The sequence below is a fragment of the Dermacentor andersoni genome, chromosome 9 (genome assembly GCF_023375885.2).
Source record: "Dermacentor andersoni chromosome 9, qqDerAnde1_hic_scaffold, whole genome shotgun sequence".
In the NCBI taxonomy this organism is placed as follows: domain Eukaryota; kingdom Metazoa; phylum Arthropoda; class Arachnida; order Ixodida; family Ixodidae; genus Dermacentor; species Dermacentor andersoni.
Genome location: NC_092822.1, coordinates 20,402,191 through 20,422,308, shown reverse-complemented (window position 1 = coordinate 20,422,308; position 20,118 = coordinate 20,402,191). Strand labels below are relative to the sequence as shown.

Here is a 20,118-nt window from a genome sequence, read left to right as displayed (position 1 = left end):
ACGCTGGTCAAAACTGTCAGGGGAAAGCACTTTTACAGGCACATCGTAGACGATGCTGCTTTCGTTGCTACGAAGTTAGTTTCTACAGAAGTTCGCCCACTTGTTTACAGGCCTCGCACCTTGGATCGTTAGTGCACTAATGAAAGCGTGGTCTTTGTTAAGACAGTTGCTAAGATGTTCACGCTGCTTTCCGGTCTATGGAAGTACATCAGCCAGCGCGACGAGTACTATGTGCTGATTCTCGGGCTTGACAACGCTGGCAAAACGGTATTTGTGCTCGTGTTTCTCGACGTTTGCATGTATGAACAGTAAAAGTGTTGTCGCACGCATTCATCTTCGTGTACTCAGGTCTGCCGATACTTCTTGGCGGCTTCTTGAGTCACAATCGATCCAGTTCAATAGAAACTTGGGATGTAAACAAAACACATATCGTCGGCTTTGTGCAGACTTATCTGGAGCAGACCAAAACGAAGTTCTCGAAGGGGTACAAGGGCTTAAACCCTCACAAGATTACTACGACTGTCGGCCTCAATAGTGAGTGCAAAACGCTTGCTTTATCACTATATGTTCTTTCGTTGCTTATATTTACTGTGCACAGTCTGACAGTGTCTCGTTCTCTTTCAAACAGTCGGCAAGATCGACATCCACGGCATACGGCTAAACTTTTGGGATCTTGGGGGCCAAGACTCGCTACAGTCGCTATGGGACAAGGTAAGCGCCGTCAATGACAGCTGACTTAAAGTTCCCGAGGGCGCTCGTCATAGACAAGTCAGGCGATGCCTTCACCCATTGTTCTGGGACGTTGACGCACTACGAATCTTGATGCTCTTGTAATAATCATGCGCTTATTCCTTGCAGCGTCTGAGCATGATACGTACTTCAAGAGCTAAGAGTTAAAAATGGAATCTCTCTCGATTCTAAGCAAGAAAAACAAAATAATAAAAAGAAGCTAGGAAGTCGCATTCTGATACGTTTTGTTGAATTCAAGTTTGTGATAACGCTTTATGTGCGCTAACAGTAGCGCGGACAGCGCCATATATGCATTGATTTTAACGCGTTACCTTGCGTGCAAGCGTTCACTATCAATCTTTCAGTTTGACTACGGCCACTTGACACCTCAGTGATGAAATATTCACAAACGACGATTTCGGGCGGTGTTGTGAATGCTTTCAATCTCAGTCGGTTTCTATTTCACTGAAGAACTTAAAGAACATCGTGCGTGAGTTGTGAGTTTATTCCTTGTGTGGATGGTGTTTGCACACACTATAATTATACAAGAACTGAAGTTTGTTGTGTCCGCAGCTATGTGTGGTGACAGTGAATGGGCCATTACTTCTCCGCAGCCAAGTCTTGTGTGCCCATTCGTTGTAATGCGTCCATGCGGTGGAACGCTGGCTCACGTGCATAGCAGTTTTAAAGTAGCGGACACGTCACATTATACATTTTCCACTTGCATGCACAGTCTGTTGTGCCAATTCAATAATATACAGGCCACCAAGTCGTGCAGTAGTCACTGGTATTGAACTGAAGAGGGCAATGGCTGACTCTAAAAAAATGCTGATATGGCACCTCAAAAAGAAAAAGACCTTTTTGAAATTTTGGTCCTCAGTATCGTGGACTTCACAGTAAAGCAATCCATTAGTGGCTGCCAGAAAATACCTTGTTGCTGTAGCATCTACTCACATTAATGTTTGACAATTGAACTGATATGAGCCACTTCCTTATGCTTGAGCTGTTCACAAAATGATATTGCTCAGTTTCCTGTCATTGCTATGGTTCTTTAGCCCGACTGGATGACATTCCACTGGGTTTTCGATCATGCGAGAAAATCCCTTATCTGGTTCTTGCTGGAAGTAATCGTCATAGAACTACATTCTTAAGCTGTCATTCCCAGGCTTTTTATTGTGTGAGGATGAACTATAATTCTACACTTCATTATTCAGACTGCAATCTCAAAGCACGATTTTTGCAGGGCTGAATAACAGTCACTTGATTTCGCTATTTGTTTTTAGAGTAAATTCAAGAAAAGCATGCAGGTAGCACCAACATGCCACAATTCATCAAGTCAACTAAAATAAAATGTTTACAAGAACGTCACATGGAACACATCACTAGTTGGGATGCTACAAAAACAAGTTAGTGGAAAGCTGTAAAACTATATTATTAGTAAGTTTATTCCATTCAGTTATTGTCCTAGAGAAAGAAAGAATCATTTGAAACAATTAATATGACTGGAAGACTATTATGGCTAATGTCCTTGTCAAGTGGCACGCCCCATAGAAAAATCATTGTGTGAATATGTGTCTTTTTCAGTACTATGCAGAATCTCATGCCGTCATATACGTTGTGGACTCTTCAAATGCAAGCCGTATCGATGAATCCAAGGCTGCATTCGGTAAGCATTGCTACATGGTCTCTCACATTTAAAGGGAGACACAAAACAGATTTACCAAGTTATTGATGCTGTGCTTTTTTTCAGCAAAGATGATTGGAAATGATGCACTTCACGGTGTTCCTGTCTTGTTGGTGGCCAACAAGCAAGACATTAGTGTAAGTTCACGCAACATTTTCGTTACCAGTTGTTCTAGTGACAACAAGAATGCTGGCTGATGTATAAGCTAGGGTCTGATTTAGGCCACATAGTCACGCTCGCACACACTTGCTGTTTTAACAATGTTGTTGTTTAAGTTATGATTCACTAAACTCATCGACAGTGGTCAAAACAGGTAGGTTGGTGGAGCCAATGTTATGATTCAGTGAACTCGTCTACAGCGGTCAAAAGAGGCAGGTCGCTGGAGCCAATGTTACTACAAGGTGACTCGATTTTATAGCTTGATTTCGTGAGTTTAAGACAGTAAACATACAAATAGAATGCACTGCAAACAAGACAGAAGTCCATAGAAGGATGGAGGCTTGTAGTGCTTAACAGTGGTCGAACAGCGAATGTCACTGGAGTCAACATTTCGGAACAGGGGTTTTGTCAAGTCCCTTTTTTGAAATGTTGGCTCCAGCAAAATTCCTTGATCTACCACTGAAAAGTACACAGATAGCATCAAAGTGCCAAAAGCTACAATAGAAAGAAAAGGCATGCCACATGGAACATATCACTGGTGGAAATGCTGCAGAATACCACTTTATGAAAGGCTGTGGTCATTGTTAGGGAGCTTATTCCATTCAGTTATCACAGTACAGAAACTTCTTTTGAATATCAGAAATGCTCGGAAACTATGTTTGCAAGGAAGACTATTATAAATAAAATATGCTAGTTGGTTCATCCGGAATGAAGGTTTTTAGCCAAACAAGACCAGGACATGAGAAAATGAGCATAAAAACGGGACCCGTGCTGACTTAAAGGTGAGCTGCAAGTTAGTGATGGTTGCAATGTGGGCTTGTTGGTAATGCATCTTGAAGGGGTGTACGGTAGCGCGATTAAAAGACTGAGTTTCCCTGTGTGTCTTCTTTTGTCCCGTCTTCTAATTGCGCTACCATAGACCCCTTCAAGATGCAAGTTAGTGCTGGTTCTGTTTTTACGAGGATTTCGTCTTGCACTGGTAAAACACATGTAAATGCAGGATCAGCATTGATTTACGTCTCAGTTGATATGCTAATAGTGTTTTTACGTGTTTCTTCGTGTCCTGGTCTTGTTTGTGCTGAAAACCTTTTTGTGTTTTGGAGTGTGGAGATACAGAGGGGAGATTCAGTGCAACTTGTGGGCCGATCTTGAGCGGGATTCTTAAGTTGTCATTGAGTATAGCCTGTTAACAGTGTGGCCAGCAGGAATATTTCTCCTTCCTTCTTTTTATGTACATATGCATTTTTAGTAAAGTCAACCAATTGCTACCTTTTATGAAATGCCTCTATTAGTGATTGCTGTTGTCGATTTCATTTCAGGGATGCTACAGTGCTGCAGAAATGCGTCAGCTCTTTCGGGAAAGTTCTCATCTCATCGGTAGGAGGGACTGTCACTTGATTGGAGCATCTGCATTACATGGGTAAGACTTGTCAGATTGGTCCAACTCGCAGAGCTTCCTGCAAAAATTACGAGAGGTCACCGTGGTGCTAGTGTCTATGAGAACTGCTAGTATGGCACTTGAGCCAGCAGGTGAATGATGATTAGCGCATGGATCTGCCTAAATTTCAATCTTCTGGCTTGAAATGGCTTTGCAACTTAATCATTTACAACAAAATGTTTACAAAGATCATGCATGTGTACAGTCTTATGTGTACAGTCTTACTGTTTTCATTTGTTTAGAAGGCTATGATTGCTTGGCAATTTAGAAACGTGAAGCATACTAAATAAAGCCATAAGAATGTCTGAAGCCACATGTACAAAGATCAGACAAGTCCATGTACTACGTACTTATCATTTGCATGGTAGCTTAACCCTCTGAAGCGCCACCGATGTACCGGTACATTCTCCATTCGGATGGGCACAGTAACACGAGTAGGGGGCGAACTCCCAACAATCTATTTTTGATCTCGACACCGCTATTTATACATCACAGTAACCTGAGCACATCAGTGTGCAAAACACCAAGTCACCTCAAGTCAGTAGTTCTGCACGAACGAAGATGACACACCCAGAAAATCAAATTCTTTACTGGTCAGATACACGAAATGTGCATAAGCATGGCGGCTGTCGCACTGATAAGGAAAGAATTTGATAGTCTGGGTGTGCGATCCTCGCTCTTGTAGAACCGTTGACTCTAGGTGACTGATGGTGACTTTAGGTGCCTGAATCTGAGCACTGATGTTCTCAGATTACTGCGATGTATAAATAGTAGCGTTGGGATCAAAAATAAAACGTTGGAAGTTGTGCTTGTGTGTGTGCACGCACCTTTATTCAGCCATGTTTTCCGTGCACTTGAACCAGTTCTTAAAAATACACAAATGGTTGTTCATTCATGTTTGTTGACCATGCGAAGATTCAATGCCATTGTGTTTTACTCTAACTTCACAGAAAGCGTGCCTATGCAATATTTGTATGTGCAAGGTTTGAAAGAAAATAGCAGAATTAAATGCAAGGCTATAAGCAGGTAGCAGCAGCAGTATTTCCTTAGTAGCATGCTGATCAACGGCTCCCTGCGAACCTCATGTCTGGGGCTCTTTTATGTGGCGTACTATCAAGGCACTAGATGGCACCTCGACACCACAGTGCACAGAAGCCTGTATTCGTGCACACTAGAATGAAATGAGCTGTGACTGGCATGAGCTTCAGAAACTGTCTACCCCTTTCATTGTCTTTTTCTGACTAATAATTGTGGCACTAAATCCAATTGTGGCGTTTCACCTCCCTTGTTATCAGCAGGACATCCTCCATTGCCCTACAACCTGCATTGTGTGCTTTGCCATGCACCAGTGGCTCCTCCTGTGGCACGCATTAGCTTACGGCAATTCTGTTCGCGTGTTGGTTTCAAGAGTTGACGTGTTGAAGGTCTTGTTTCGGGCAAATGTAGTGCAGGCCAGCTTAACCTGTACAACTTCTCGGCAGTGCTGCAAGTTTGCAGATTGTGAAACGACAGGAGAAACTCCCTGTGTATACAAGCTTTAAGCTACACTGGGCATAGGACATACAAAACCGTTGTCCACGTGGCCTAGCACCTGGTGTCATGCGACTCTGTGGCATTGAATTGCACCACGTGCGCAACAGGACGGCTGCTTGCTGTGCGTTTGTCATTGAAACCTGCGACACCTTGTGCACAGATCAAATTTCATCTCAGAATTCATATTTAGTGGTGAAGAATTTGGTTTTATTTTCTTTATATTCAATTGATGTTTATTTCTGCCCCAATCTAGCAGAGGGCTACAGGAAAAAAAGCCATAACTTGACTAGGTCCCGATTACTCAATTGCCGCTGGCAGATGGTTTTGGCAGAGTACTCTCTGATAACCATTTTTTTTAAATGTGGCTAGTGCCTTGTGTAAGCATTTCATGGACAAAAGTGGAATGGTGGCATCTTAGAGCCAGTGCATTAGAAAGGTGAACATTACACTGAACACGTTTTTCAAGAATGTGTAGCGATGTGGGACTCGTAAATTGTGGCTCCAGACTGTGGTCTCGCACCTCTTTCTTTGGTCGTATTATGTGCCTGATTTCTTTCACACCAGTGCAGCGTCACCCTTATTTACACTTCTTCTCGTGTGCTCATTTCCTCGCGCGGCCTTGCCACCCTGCAACAATTAATTTCATTAGAGCGCTTGTTAATGACAAGCTTCCTACTAACGTCACATTTTCTTTTTTAACTCATTACAGGGAGGGCATCAATGAAGGCATCGAGTGGATCACGCAGTGCGTGAAGCGCAACATCCTCCGGCCGCCACGCACCAGCGAGTCTTTGTGACGTCAGCGGGCTTGTCTGGCTCGCGCTTCTGTTTCATAATTTACACTGCCTTTCAAGCGGCAAAGCTTTCAACATGAACAGTGCTGAAGAATGTGTGTAGGTGCGCGTGCGACACTTGGAATAAATCAACATGCCATCTGCAAACATTACACGCACCAAGTTGGGCCACGCTTGAACTTTTGCTAAAATATACGAATAATGCAAATTACATGTGTTCTGTCGATTTTGTCGAATAACGCAAATTAAATGTCTTTTGTTACAAGCATCAGTTATCTCAAGTTTGCTATGCTGTGTTCATGCTACACGCTTATACCGTGCTCAAAACATGCCAACCTTGACGTTTGTAAGGTACAATACTACAATTCCAAAGAATACTAAAATTTAGTAAACTTCTAAAAGTTGTTTATTACTGTCGATGTTGACCGTTTATTTAAAAATTCAGACTTGTTCTTTAGAGACACTACAATCAGTCACTGTGCTCTACAGGTGCAGCTAGAATTATCAGTGCCACAGATACTGGAATATTCGTGAAGTTCATGAAATATTCATGTAATGGCAGAGAAAAATTTTGTTGCTGTTGTACCGTTTTGATGGGGTGGTCGCAATGCTATGGGCGGGCACGAATGATATCGAACAGGTCCAAAGAGAAGCTCCGAGAATTGGTCGGCTCCTGTACTTGTACTCTGAAATAGTTTTTGTCCTGAACTGGAAGCAAATCAAGCGCCATAAAATGGTTGGCTTTATTACAACAATTGTAAACAAGCATGAAAAACCAAATATTCTACGATAAATTTGTAACATAGTTGGTAGGCATGTGCAATTCAATTGCTGCATTTTTTGTTGTTTGCTTCTCAAAGTCCTGTCGTGCTACCAGAGTAACATGCTGCACATCTTACAGCGAAGCTGTTAAGGAGTTCAGCAACGGGTTTCGTTCAGCAGCGTGGTTGATATCACATGCAAGTGCAACACAATGAATTGGAGCCTCGAATTCATTTGAAACATGATCAGTTACTATGAAGTAATAGTTAACTAGTGCATATCTCGTTAAAAAAAAAGTTCACTTTTTGAAATACCAGTAATCCATAATTTTTGTTATCAGCTACAACAATGAAAGCTGATGACATGTTTCTGCAGTGCAGCCTTTGTGGGAGCCGTCAATAAGAACAAGCCACGAGAATGCAGCAGCAACTGCTGCCATGTTTGAGCTAGGCAGTGAGCCAGCAAATACACCTTTAGTACTTCCAAAGGTTGCGAGAACTCGCTTAGACAGCTTTGCAGTCCGATATATCAGTTGTCAGATTGGCATATATCTGTAAAGGTTATTTCTCTTTACCTATCACAATTTAATTATTCTGCATTTCCTTTAATAATCAAACAAAAGCTAGTAAGTAAGCAGTAATGTTGTTTTCCTTAGTTATTGTCCTGTTGGGTGCTTATTTTTCTTTTTTTTCATTATTACACCTTACCAACTCCCTCGCTCAACGATCCTTCTGTACTAAAGGGTTTCTCCAACAGCGGTCTGCGGAGCTCCCAATGGTCTTAGGCATTTGGAGCTGCACACACTGAACCACTTCGAGGCTGTGCATTCTGGTGGCCATGCAAGGGAAGCGTCAGCGTGGAGCCGTTTCGACAAGAGGAATTGTCCGAGACTATTGCTGAAAGCTGGGCTAGTTGGCTACTGGCATTAGAAAACTGGCATCATGAAAAGAGGCAAGAGACGCGCTTTGTCGTGCGCACATTAGGGGTCGCTTATAAAGAAAGCCCTCTCCTGCAGCAAATTTTAAGCTCGACAGACTGGGAGGGTACCTTATTGACAGGCTGAGGGATCGTTGTGCGCAAGTTTAGGTCTGGACATATTGTAGACCATGTACGCCAAAGTTTAACGGCACACTTCCACGGGGTGTATACGAAGCTGAAAAGTGCAGAATGATGTGGAAGATTTTTCAGATAGAAGGAGATGGTAACTGCATTAACACACCTTCCATCGGGATTTCTAGTAAAGCACTTGATTACTTGAATAACAGGGCACATGGCGTGCACACGTGATGGGCAATTTGAGTGACATGTCACATGTTCTCAAATTTTTTTATGCGAGTGTGCCTTTTATGTGCGTGATCATTTGTGCAAAAAAAGCTAGTTGACATCCAGCACTCGTCCTGTGCATTTCGTGTTGATGTCCTTGTCTTCCTTACCACTGCAACTGCGTTTCACAAAATTTTCTGTCTCCTTTTGGTGAAATGTTGCCTCCAGACTTTGGTTTCCCTTGTTCACCAACTGATGATTAGATGATCACTTCTTTGGTGTTTTCCGCGATAGACAAGGACGAGAGAGACAATGAACATCGCCGCGGTAGTCACCGAATCAACTGTTTAATGAGATATCAACCCAAATGTGTTCCAAGACGTTTTGCTCCCGTGCCCAACAGGCACGTACAGTGTTTTATTTGTTTGGCTGGGAGAGAACACAGCTCGAGGAAAACAAGTGTAGTAGGCAACACACACATCGGCTCATCTCGTGTAAAAACGACCATTGTTTCTTTCTGGATGTGCCTACATTCGGTGCAACAAACGTTTGCAATGTCCAAGGCTGACAAAAAAAAGTAAGCAGGGGACTGCTAACGCGCATGCACACAGGAAAAAAAAAAAAAAAGAAACACAAAGATGGCACGGACATGTTGAACATACAGTTAGGAAGCATTCACTCCGCACCAACCATTTCTGCAATGCTCATTCAATCTCTGTGGTGGCAACGTTGACAACCGGCAGGCAGATGGGCGCAAGGCAAAGCGCCTTGCCTAACAGCAGTCCTCATCTTCGAAGCAGACTGTATGTGACAAAGTTACGTTAAAGAAAAAGGAAGCTTTGTGCAAAATCAGTTACAAGGGCGTCCCTAAATTCCTGAATGTTGTCAAAACCCAGCAACCTCAACACTGAGCTGGTTTTGAGCTATTACTTCGTTTGACCAAAGCGTGCACCACAAATATTAAATTCCTAAAAATTTAGCATGCAACCGTGCATTCGTAAAATAAAACTAGCTTCCATAAAAAATGTCGACTTCATCAAGCTGATGCAAAAGCCTTTGGTCATTCCCAGTAGCACACAGAGCTTGTGTTTCTAGAAAATGAGGTAACATATTGCTGTTCTTCTGAACAAACAATTATGATGTCTAAAACGAGGTATTTATTACGTGTTGCCTAGTTTGAAGGCTGCCGTATGTGGTAAAAATAAAGTAAAAAAAAAAGTGAGGAGGGCTCTAAATGCTTGTCCCTTAAGAAAATAAGCAAATCTAGTGAGGCTGAATCGTTCTAGTTTCTTGAAATTGGCTGTCACAAATTGGGAGGAATAAATACTGGCTTTACTTGACTCAAATCTGCATCACAGTGATGTAGGCTTCTGCTGCTCAGAGACATTCTCGCTTACATTCCACACAGAACTGCACCCCGAATGACGGACCTTCACACACCCCACGACACAACTTTTCTGGTAGCAAGTTTCACCAACAGGCCCTCACACTCTCCACTTTCACACATACACACACACGCATAATATTCACAGGCACAGAAGCTTTTTCTCTCCTATCTTTTCGTGCCCATTAGATATAGAAGGAGGCTTCTTTCTTTTTCTCTGTGCCTTATCCGACAGCCTGTACAGTGGGTGTTTGGCTACACAGAACAGAAGCGCGAGCGTACTGTGACAATCAAAAGCTTCCTGGTGCAAGGGATCAGTGAGGAAGCGGAATATTACCGCTGCCCAGGCAGGCAACTGGGGAGTTCAAATTTGCAGTCGGCACTAACACAGTCCAGCCCGCTTATAGCAACGCCAGTTACAGCATTCAGGAATCCACACCACGCCCTCTTGCACGCACATGCGTCACAAGGAACGCACTGTTATCAGATGCATCTGCACATATCATTGCTTGGACCCTCCACGATGAGGCTACAAAAGCAGTCTGCGCACTGCATCTAGGGGAGGATTTCTTCAGTAGGTGCAACCGAGCCAAATTAAAGGTTGTTCTTGTTTGGAGGCCCAGGTCCACGTTTTACAGACTAATGGTAGCAGCAAAGCATGCCCACTTTAAGCGAACACTCGTTTATTACGAATGAAGACACCTTGACTGCTAGAATTCGTGGGCGGGCAACAGCACACCCTGTTGCAGGTGATAACAAACATGCGGGGACAATAAACTCTGTTAGAGCAAATGGGCAAGCGCATCTCGCTCGCTTGTGGCAGCGTCTCATAGTAGTGAGTGAAACAGTGAAAAAGGCGGACAAGGACGTAAACGGGACGAAGGCGAGCGCCGACTTCCCATTTTGTCCTGTTAGGTCTCTGTTCACTCAATTGATGGAGATGAATCACCAACTAGCCTAATCAGGGTCACATGGTGCTGTGCTGTTATGTTACAACAAAATCCCCATTTTACTGTGCACAACGGTAATGAAGCCAACATAACCTCGCAGTCATGAGGATAGCAGTTTCAAGATTTGCATCGGTTTTATCATCTACAAAGTGCTTCCTCGTGGTTGTTGGGCAATGTTTGCAAATACACTTGTCTGCCTAGTGAGGGAAAAGAAGAGGCACTGCTACCAACTCCAAGAGCTTCATTTGCAACTGCTTGCATATTAAAGGACACAGTCTTTTCTCTGGATGTCTCAACGATGACCACTCATTTGCTGATGAAGGTCTACAGAAGTGATAATGGGTCTGCATTGAAGTAACAATATTATATTACTCACTTCTTTTTGGTGTAGACCTTCCTCTCCTCTGTCACTTGTTTCTTGTGGGCAGCTTATTTATTACGGATGCTCGGATATGGTGAACATGTGACATGGACGTTTCTTATAAATGGGCTTGACTGTATGCATGACATGCATGGTGTTGTACTGTTCTACTGTCTACAGGCCAAAAATGATTGGAAATTCAGCATTTTTTCGCTGAGCCCATGCCTCGGAAACTTTAGTGCTACAGTACCGCGAGACCAACTTTCAAATTTAGCAAGCTACACTGTATTTCATATTCATACCTTGTGAAATACAATTTGCTTTTCATGTCCAGTGAAAAAAATTTGCTGTCACATAACCAAATAAAACAGGTAAATTTTGAATTGCTTGACCACATTGGTGGAATTCTTACAATGATATTATGCAAGCTTTCTTCCACAGAAGCTGGACATCTGCAGTGTGCGACAGGCATAGACGAACACTTCAACAAGCATATGAAAATCTCAACTTATGGTCATGACATAGCGCTTCAAGATAAACAGCTAAGCATTTGTTCGTCTGATCAGCTTTTGCCTAATGAAATAGTAACACTAGATTTATTTGGTGGTGTTTGTAAGGAACAGTGCTGATGCAGAGAAAGAAACCTACCAAATTTTCTTGAGTGGCGTCACAAAAATTTTATGCAAATCCTTTGGTACTAGGGCTTTAGTATTAGCCAGATTTGTACAAACTATTTTTAGCCTTCCAATGCCAGTTAGCATTTAACTACTGTACAGCCACAAAATAGCAGAAGTACCAATATCAAACTAGAATTATGACTGACTGATCAGAGTACAGCTGTTGTAGCTTGCCAAAAGTTCAGAGCACGCAAGATTTTGCAGCACGCACCTAAGGTCCACAATTCATTTGGAGACACAACAGCAGGCTTGCCCAATTTCTGTGTTTCACAGTTTCAAAAGCAACACAAGCTAAGCTGACAGCAGACATATGCTTTAACACATCATAAAGAGAAAACACTAAGTAATCAGGTTATTTCAGGCACACTTCAGTTTATCTGCTCACAAGGTGGCACAAACAGGTTCAATACAAGTGACATGTGGCCATACATTGCAAAAGGCCTCAGTCCTGTAAGGGACTGAAGAAAATTCATTAATCATGTGTATTTGCAATAAATGTGTGTATTTTTTGTTTTATGGTTTACCTTGTATAACAAAGACTGTCGGATGGGCAGAGACAGAGAAAAAAGAGAGCAAGAAAAGAAGGAGGAGATGAGGCAAAGGGAAAAGGGTGGAAAAGAAAAACAACACAAAGGGAACAACAACACTAAGGCAGCCATGAAGGTCATGGCACCTTGTCGTTCTTCATGAGCAGCTTAACGTAATTGCACTGTACAGGCTTTGAAATGGAGAGGACGCGCAATGCTTCGTCAATGGGGAACCACTTCCGCTTGCGACCTGCACCAGCCAAGACAAAAAGCAAGACAATGTTAGGGGAGAGAGAGAAAGACACTTATTACGATAGAAAAGCTGAGAGGTCAGTCCGAGTCAAAGTTGTGACCTGCTATTTGGCATTGGGGAAGGGAAATGGGAGTAAAAAGAGACAGAAAAGTGTTGATGATGATGAATGTGGTGTTGAATGAACTTGAACAGCAAAGACTTTCCTAAGTCACAATCCAGACCACTCTTTTGCAACAATTTGATGGTAGCCTTTACAATATCATGCCCATGACAAGGCTCCGGCCAAGGTTCTAATGGAACGTTTTCAGACAAAGGTTGCGTGCAAAACAGCAATGACATGCTGTAAACAGGTTCCCACGGCACTCGTAAATTTTTCGTGGTGAAAGTCGTAAGGTCGCGGTCCAAAACACTACATTTAGCGAAAAGTCACCATGTGGTGACGACTGGCTCTTAATGTAGTTTTTCTGTTCTTACTGGAAGTCTTCCTTATTGCCTACATTTTAACCTGCAGCTTCAAAATGCATCCTGAAATGGCAAGTCAATGGCTGGAATGCGAAAAGGGAAAACGAGCCCTGTTTTCCTAGAACAGTATCAGCTCTGAAGATGATGCTTTGCCTACAAAATCAGCTTTCATTCACTCAGATTGCTCACTAATAAGCTTTTCAGTATGTCTTCATAAGTAGCGATAAATAATATCCCCCTAGGGCTGAAGTGCTGGCGAGGCATTGAATTTAGCCAAAGTGCCTTGAGAAATCTTACCAGGGCTATTTACTGGCTGTTTACATCACTAAAGAAGTTGTAAGACTCACAAAATATAAAGTTGTTATTGTGACTAATACTTGCTAAGTTGCCAATAGTGGGCTTCCATAGCCAGTACTGTAATGCAAGGATTCCTTTTGCACATAATTCTAATCATTTCTAACCATTTGCCATTCACTACTGGCTAGTACTGGTGATGGAAGCAGGCAGCACACTGCTCAGACCAGTGATGAGGTGCAACAAGAAATAGGATTGGAATAGCATCATTAAATTATCTCAACCTTGGTTTGAGTGAAGCCGTTGACTGAGTGATAACGAGCAAGAAGCTGACAACCTTACACCAGAGCTGCAAAAATGATACTGGTGAAAGCCTGGTCTGGGAGTGGCGCCAGATAACATTTGGTACAGAGTGGACAGCATAACTACAAGGTGCTGTGGTCATCCTGCCTACTTTATGTGGCAACGATGACATTGAAGGCGCACACAGCTTTTGTAAGCTGTGCTGGTTGGTATGGTTAAATTTCTTTACCTAAGGAAACCAAGATGGATTTTCACTAGAGATATTTTGGTAACAGTTCAGTGCTTATTACTAATAGGTAATTAAACTTTGCATCCCAGGGCTACACACAGCTACACCAGGTCAATGCCATGTTGTGAAAAGCTGCAGGTTATCGGCCAGCTTTGGTCTGTTAAATGTGACTGGTAATCTCTGTACCCAAATAAACAGGAAAACCTCGCTATAACAAAGTTGGAAAGGGAGGCAGAATTAGTTGTGTCTATTACTCCCATACCCATTATGTACATCTCCCAGCGATCTCCAATTACCCGTCTTATGCTAGCTGATTCCAACTTGCACCTGTTAATTTCCTACTTTCATCACCCCACCTAATTTTCTGCCATCCTAGTCTGCATTTTCCTACCCTTGGCACCCATTCTAACTCTAATGGTGCACCTGTTATCTGCCCTATGCATCAACATGACCTGCCCAGCTCCATTTTTTTTCTCTTTATGTCAAGTAGGCTTGGAGTACCACATGACCACATGACACCAGCAAAAAAAAAAAAAAAAAAAAAAAAAAAAAAAAAAAAAAAGAAAAAGAATGCAGAGAGCCAGTGGGGCTATGCTATTGCAGGTGCAACCAAGTTAGGATAGCCCACTAAGCTTCAACAAAGACACTCCCTCACCAGAACAGGAATTAGTAGTCTCGCTGGTGCAGCATTTCGCCACTACATCCTTCAGGACTCATGATTCTTGCCAAAGGCTTTTATCACAATATAAACGGGAACATGAATTTTCACTAGCACATGACTCGAGGACAGCTACAGCTGCTTCTTAGAGGACATTACTTTTAGTTATTTGTTTAGGTACGCTAAGGATAGTATAGTATAGCGTATATAATGTTACACTGGGCCAGGGGGGATGAGGGTGAAATGGCTATAACACGAATCCGACAATAACAATGTTATCATGATACAAGAAATACAAAATAAATTAGATGGATATGTCAGTTCATACGATGAATGCAAGTGTAAACAGTCAATTGAATGTTCAAAAGAACAGTTGTAGCATAAATAAAGCTAAAAAATAACGAAAAGCAAAGTATAAGTGGTTGGTCCACAAAGCACAAGAGAAAGAAAAATACAATTGCTCGCACAGTTTTAAAATACTTTAGATTGTCAGTAAAGCTTTCTGGTCAGTAAAGCTTTCTGGAAGGAGTGTATTTCAGTTATTGTATGTTTGGTAGCAATTAGTTAAATTCATTAATGGGTAATGCAAGCCTGAAAATGTACTTCCTTTCAACAGTTAGGCTCACTAACCGAATGCTTGAATTTCATCACACATTTAGCAGTAGCACTACCATTTTACACATTTGTATTGTAAAGGTTCAGTAGGTGCAATCACTAGTCCTTCACCTATGTTCTTGGAGTCCTCCCATTCCTCAAGCTCTTCTGTGACTTCCAAAATAAATACCATCGTGCGGTGTTTCCTCTCCGAGTTCTGAAAGTAGGCAATATAAAAACAAATGTCAGGTCATGTAACATTCATCACGGAAGGAAAGTTTATCCACTGGTTGCCCATCAGACAATGTACACTGCAAGAATGACAGAAAGTTCAGCTAGTTGGTTCATGATAGAAAAAAGTTAGGTGTGCAGGCACAGACAAGCAGAGAGAAACGTTTCCCTCTCCTTGCGTCTGTATCTCTATGCCTAACCTTTTTATTTTCCTGACATATACTACAGAAAAGACGTGCTATCATGACTCAAAGAGTATACGGAAGATTTTGGCAGTAAGAAGGTCATGCCAATAAGAAGATAGGCTTGTTACAGAACCAGGGCACAGTGAGTTGCAGTGTTATTGCAACAATTTCTGGGGAAAAAAAAAATCATCTGTGCTTATTGCTGCTCTTTTAACCTGCTCTTGAAGTTAGCACCATTATGTTATTCTTTTCGTCCACTTCACTGCCTGCAATACTTGACATCTTTGCTTGGCTGGTCTGTCCAAAAAAGAAAAAAAGGGAACTTTAATATAGGGAACTTTAAAATAAGGAATAGCGAATTTTAAGTAAGGAATAGGGCACCTTGCCATTCAAGGTGCCACAAAGTGTGGCTGTCTGGCAGTTTAAGAAGTCTGGACAAACCAGGCTAACAAAAATGCCAACTGTATTACTAAATGATGGAAAAAAGAAAAAAAAGACACAAAAGAAAGAAAGAAAAGAAGTTTCGGTGGAAAATCTTAACGAGAAGATAAGAAATTTTATTTTTTCAACTTTCTGCGTGCTAAATAAATATATTTTTGGTGATATTCATAATTTAAGACAAACTTACTGATTTGGCTACAGCTATCACCATCCCAACATTTAGTTAATGTCCTTAAAAGTGCACATGTAGCACCAACTTCAGATATAATGGCATTAAAAATGCTTAAGTTCCTAGACACTGCGTGGCATCTACCTCGCAAGTGTGGCGTGGGTACATTACTTTGTAAACTAAATAATACTGCTGTGCTGCAGCAGCCATTGGCTTCATGAAACCTGTGCTTATTAAGTGTTAAGATATGTAAACACTACCTAACCTAACCTATTACTGTATACATGGTGACCATGTGCTGCATGTTACTCAGACTATCTGCTCTAAATATTCGTCAATAAATGTGAAAGTGAAAATGAAACAGTGGCCAAGCAAGGAAAGCCTCAGCCAGCAGCGAACATTTCAACAGGGCTCTTCATCAAGCTAAGGCATCCATTGTTTGTTCAATGTTGACCACTTAAATGTCTCTGTATTCCCGTGACCCTTTTACTCTTCTTCAGTGCATACTACAGGTCGACTGATAATGCAAATTCACTTTGGCTAAATTAGTTATATGTGAGCCCTCTTGAAATAAATAGCACGCAACAAGATGGCTCAACAGACAGGAAGACTAACGCAGGCGCAATCTAACAAATATATATATGACTGTGGGTCTGGCTTCGCTAAACTGGGTTGTTAGTTAGAACAGACTGAGTTAGAACAACTCAGTCAGTTGTCCGTCTTACTTTCTGTTGTGCCATCCTGTTGCGCGCTATTTCAAGATGGTTCGCATGTTAGAATACCAACTAGCTCAACATTCCATTCTATTGTAGCTATATGTGAGTAGTATATACTACTGGAAGCAATCTTGGCAAAGCTGCAGGACTGGCAGTCGCCTAATTTTCTTAGCAACAGCTTCTAGACAGAACATAACCAGATGGCATGTGCACCTGGTGATAAGCGAATATGACACAAATTTCAGACCTTGGCCTCCGAAATAATTAGCATGCTGTGGGTGCACCCGCCAGTCTCGAAGGCCATCCCAAAGAGCTGTGCTGGTTTTCAATGTTCTGGGTTCTGCATCACTTCTGGCAAGTGATAATGGTGGTTCCTCTTTCTTCAGTTTCCGCATCAAAGATGTTTATTTCTGTTAACTTTTCATGATGCATACGATTTTATTTTAAACGTAAAATTCTGGACGGAGGCTGCTCAATATCTGAAGCTAGGCTCTTTACGCAGTCCACAATTTTGTTGCAGTTGTCCTCTAAAGCATTGCAAGCACAATCAGTCACGTCGGTGACGGAACAAAAGATGCATACGCGTGCATTTGAAATGGGACATTCCACCACACAGTGCAAGTATGAGGAGGTGCTGATATGACAACAATGTTATAGATACTGAATGCAAGATAGCTCTCACAAGTACTTGAACCATTTTTGCATGCAGCGGCGACAAAGGCATTCCGTGAGCACCAGATCCTCGATATCATAATGACAGGCATATGGCACGAGCGTAGATGCTTACATCAGCATTGACAAGTAGCATGCAGACACTGATAGGCACGTTGAATGTTCCAGAAACACAAAGAAATAGTACTCGCATTTGCCTTAGTGGTGATTGAAATCTGTGTCACTTGCAGCAGGACAAATAGAAAATTTAGCCAGACTCGGCATGCCCCTTCCAGCCCCCCACTTGAAAAATAGATACGACGTCATAGATGTAACGTTGGAGAAGCATTCACAATTCTTACAGTGCAGGCAAAGAATGAACAGGAGACACATTTAGGCACAGCTCTCTGAGGTTCCAACGCAGTGGCTGTACTGATATCGGTAAAAGCTATAGACTGCCGCAGTTCTCACAGTGTCGCCCAATGGTAGACTTGAATGACAATCCTATGGAAACATATATACGATGTTTCATGGCTAGCAGGACTGGCTCATAGAAAGAAACATAATATGCGTTGAGACTTCCCTCCACTTGGCCTACAACATGGTATCACATTGTCCTTTGAGAGAAGCCTGGCACTGTACAACACTGTTCTTTGTTCTTTCCAATTGCCAAGCTGCATCAGTAATGCATCATCTTGAATAGATATTAACAATGAATAATGTGTGGGCTTTCTCAAGCATTTCCTATCTACCATTTGTTACCCTGTGCCAGTAAGGCTTCCGTATATTTGCCTAAAAAGAGTTATGTCTTGAGTGTCACTTGTAAATGCCGCCTGCTCTCTTGCACTCGGCGATGCCTGCACATAAGTAGCTCTTCCGTATGTGGAAGCGTTACGTAATACAACATTATGTATAAGCACGTTAGCCAGTGCTTGTGTGCGCCATGTTCTCCTGTTTCGCTCTAAAGCTCTGTTTCTTCATCCAAGTCTGTATCAAACGACCAGAATTAGCACTCTGTTGAAAGATGAAAAGGACAACACGTTTTTATTCCTCTTGTGATCCACGTTTCCTAGGCCCAACTTCTCAAACCAGCAGCTCTGCCTCCTGTTCACCCAATTACATAGGCGGCACCTATTCCTAACCGCAAAGACTGCCTCCCAACCTTTAACACACAGTGACACACTTAAGAGAATGGGACTGCACAGTGACAAAGGAACAGAGCAGTAGACCAGAGACAAAACAAGAGAGAGAGAGAGAATCTTTAGAACATTCTCGCAATCTTTGCTCCTGCGTTTTATGCTTTTTGCGAGTTCTGGCCATGAGAGACCATTTTCCCATTGTAAAGCCAAGAAAGCTCCGAATGCAAGGCTCGAATCTGCTCCGGCCATGCATCTATGCAGGTCCACTCACTAGTTGCATCGCATCTGGGGACTTCGTGCCGAAGGTACTGCCTGTCAGCAACACCTTCTGCTCGCATGCCTGTGCAAAACAAGAACAAACACCTGCATTTTTTCATGCTGCTTGCGCTTTGCAATGCGAAAATGGTCAGCGAAAGTTTTGTGTTGTGGGCAGCAGCAATTCAAAGGGCACTGAAACACTTTTTAAACACTGCGAGGAAATATTCCCTATCTGTAAACAATGCTGCCATGAAGCAAGCCAAATATTATTTTGCTGCATGTAGCAGAAAACTTACAATTTCGCAGAATAGGTCGCCTGCTCTCTCTACTGAGGCTTTCAAAGCTACTGCTCTTGTTCCACTTTGCACAATATGTGGCAGTAGGTGCCATGGCCCATAGAAGTTAGCCATTTGGAATTCGTTAATGTGTATTTGTTAATGCAATTACTCACAAAGCTGCTTGTGTGTACATGCAGATCCCTTCAGCTCTTATAAGAAACGGAGAATCGGCGACCGTTATCACGTCCCACCTGTTCCGTCACTGTGCCTTCATTGTTCTCGGGCACCTTTGCTAGATGCCAACATCGAAGGGTTACTATTACTACACTGCATAAAGAAGGAAGGAGCGATAGGCAGGGTGCTGCCTTTGGCAACAACCCAGCTGAACGGAATGGTAAAGTAAAAACTGCACTCATTATATCTCAGTTCGTATTAGATCATTCTCAAAAATTCTTTCGAGTATGTATATTTCTTGAAAAGCAATCCACTCATACCAGTGTGTTGTTGAGGTTTCGTGGAAAAGCGAGTCAGGGCCCCTTTAAATTCAATACTGCACACACCGAGGTCAGTGTCAAGGACAAAAGAAATATAAGCAACAGCAGATGCAAGGTTTAAAAAAAAAAGAAAGTACAATTTCCCATGGATTTAGAGCTCTGTGTGAATTCATGCAAAATAAGCTGCATCACTTGGGTCACTCGAAGTTTCTTTTTGCAAAATTAGTGGTCATCAGGAAAACATTGGCAAAGTATCAAAAAGCACTGCACTTTTGTAGCCTGTCCATTCTTACACTGTCCTTGAGCTATACTGTATAGTAATGTGCATAATGAATTACCAACGAGCTAGCGTTTATGGAAAGCTGGTTGGTAAGACTGTGCCTATGGAAAGCATCAAAACATCATAAATAGAAAATACTAGTACTACTATCTCACATTCTTGTTGTTGCAAGAATATTTCAGATGGCTTGGTCAATAATTTGTTTGTTCATGTTGCACGCGT

General features: G+C 42.2%; 2 protein-coding genes across 4 annotated transcripts in view; one reads left to right on the top strand and one right to left on the bottom strand.

Annotated features, from left to right (window-relative positions):
• Positions 1 to 5: 5 nt before the first annotated feature.
• Positions 6 to 6,618, top strand: Arfrp1 (ADP-ribosylation factor related protein 1). The gene is made up of 7 exons (XM_050174950.3): positions 6 to 267; positions 447 to 534; positions 629 to 711; positions 2,314 to 2,395; positions 2,480 to 2,550; positions 3,892 to 3,992; positions 6,253 to 6,618. Exons 1-7 carry the CDS (start codon positions 175 to 177, stop codon positions 6,338 to 6,340), a joined length of 606 nt encoding a protein of 201 aa, XP_050030907.1. The 5' UTR covers positions 6 to 174; the 3' UTR covers positions 6,341 to 6,618.
• A 2,075-nt stretch (positions 6,619 to 8,693) lies between these two features.
• Aps (diphosphoinositol polyphosphate phosphohydrolase 1 Aps) overlaps positions 8,694 to 20,118 on the bottom strand; it is a 69,688-nt gene continuing 58,263 nt past the window's right edge. For 2 of the 3 annotated variants that reach the window (XM_050174951.3, XM_055068605.1), the window contains exons 3-5: positions 18,858 to 18,926; positions 15,187 to 15,271; positions 8,694 to 12,511 (exon numbers count right to left, since the gene is read on the bottom strand). In XM_050174951.3, coding sequence (XP_050030908.1) covers positions 12,399 to 12,511; positions 15,187 to 15,271; positions 18,858 to 18,926 — 267 coding nt within the window. In that variant the 3' untranslated portion in view covers positions 8,694 to 12,398. The remainder of the gene's footprint in view (positions 12,512 to 15,186; positions 15,272 to 18,857; positions 18,927 to 20,118) is intronic. The other variant, XM_050174952.3, reaches the window with a different exon arrangement.

Bases quoted from the DNA above. Each gene is read 5' to 3' on its own strand.
- Arfrp1 (XM_050174950.3), top strand. From the start codon at position 175: ATGTTCACGCTGCTTTCCGGTCTATGGAAGTACATCAGCCAGCGCGAC. The intron at 712-2,313 runs GTAAGCGCCGTC...TGTCTTTTTCAG, and splicing joins TACAGTCGCTATGGGACAAG to TACTATGCAGAATCTCATGC. The intron at 2,551-3,891 runs GTAAGTTCACGC...ATTTCATTTCAG, and splicing joins CCAACAAGCAAGACATTAGT to GGATGCTACAGTGCTGCAGA.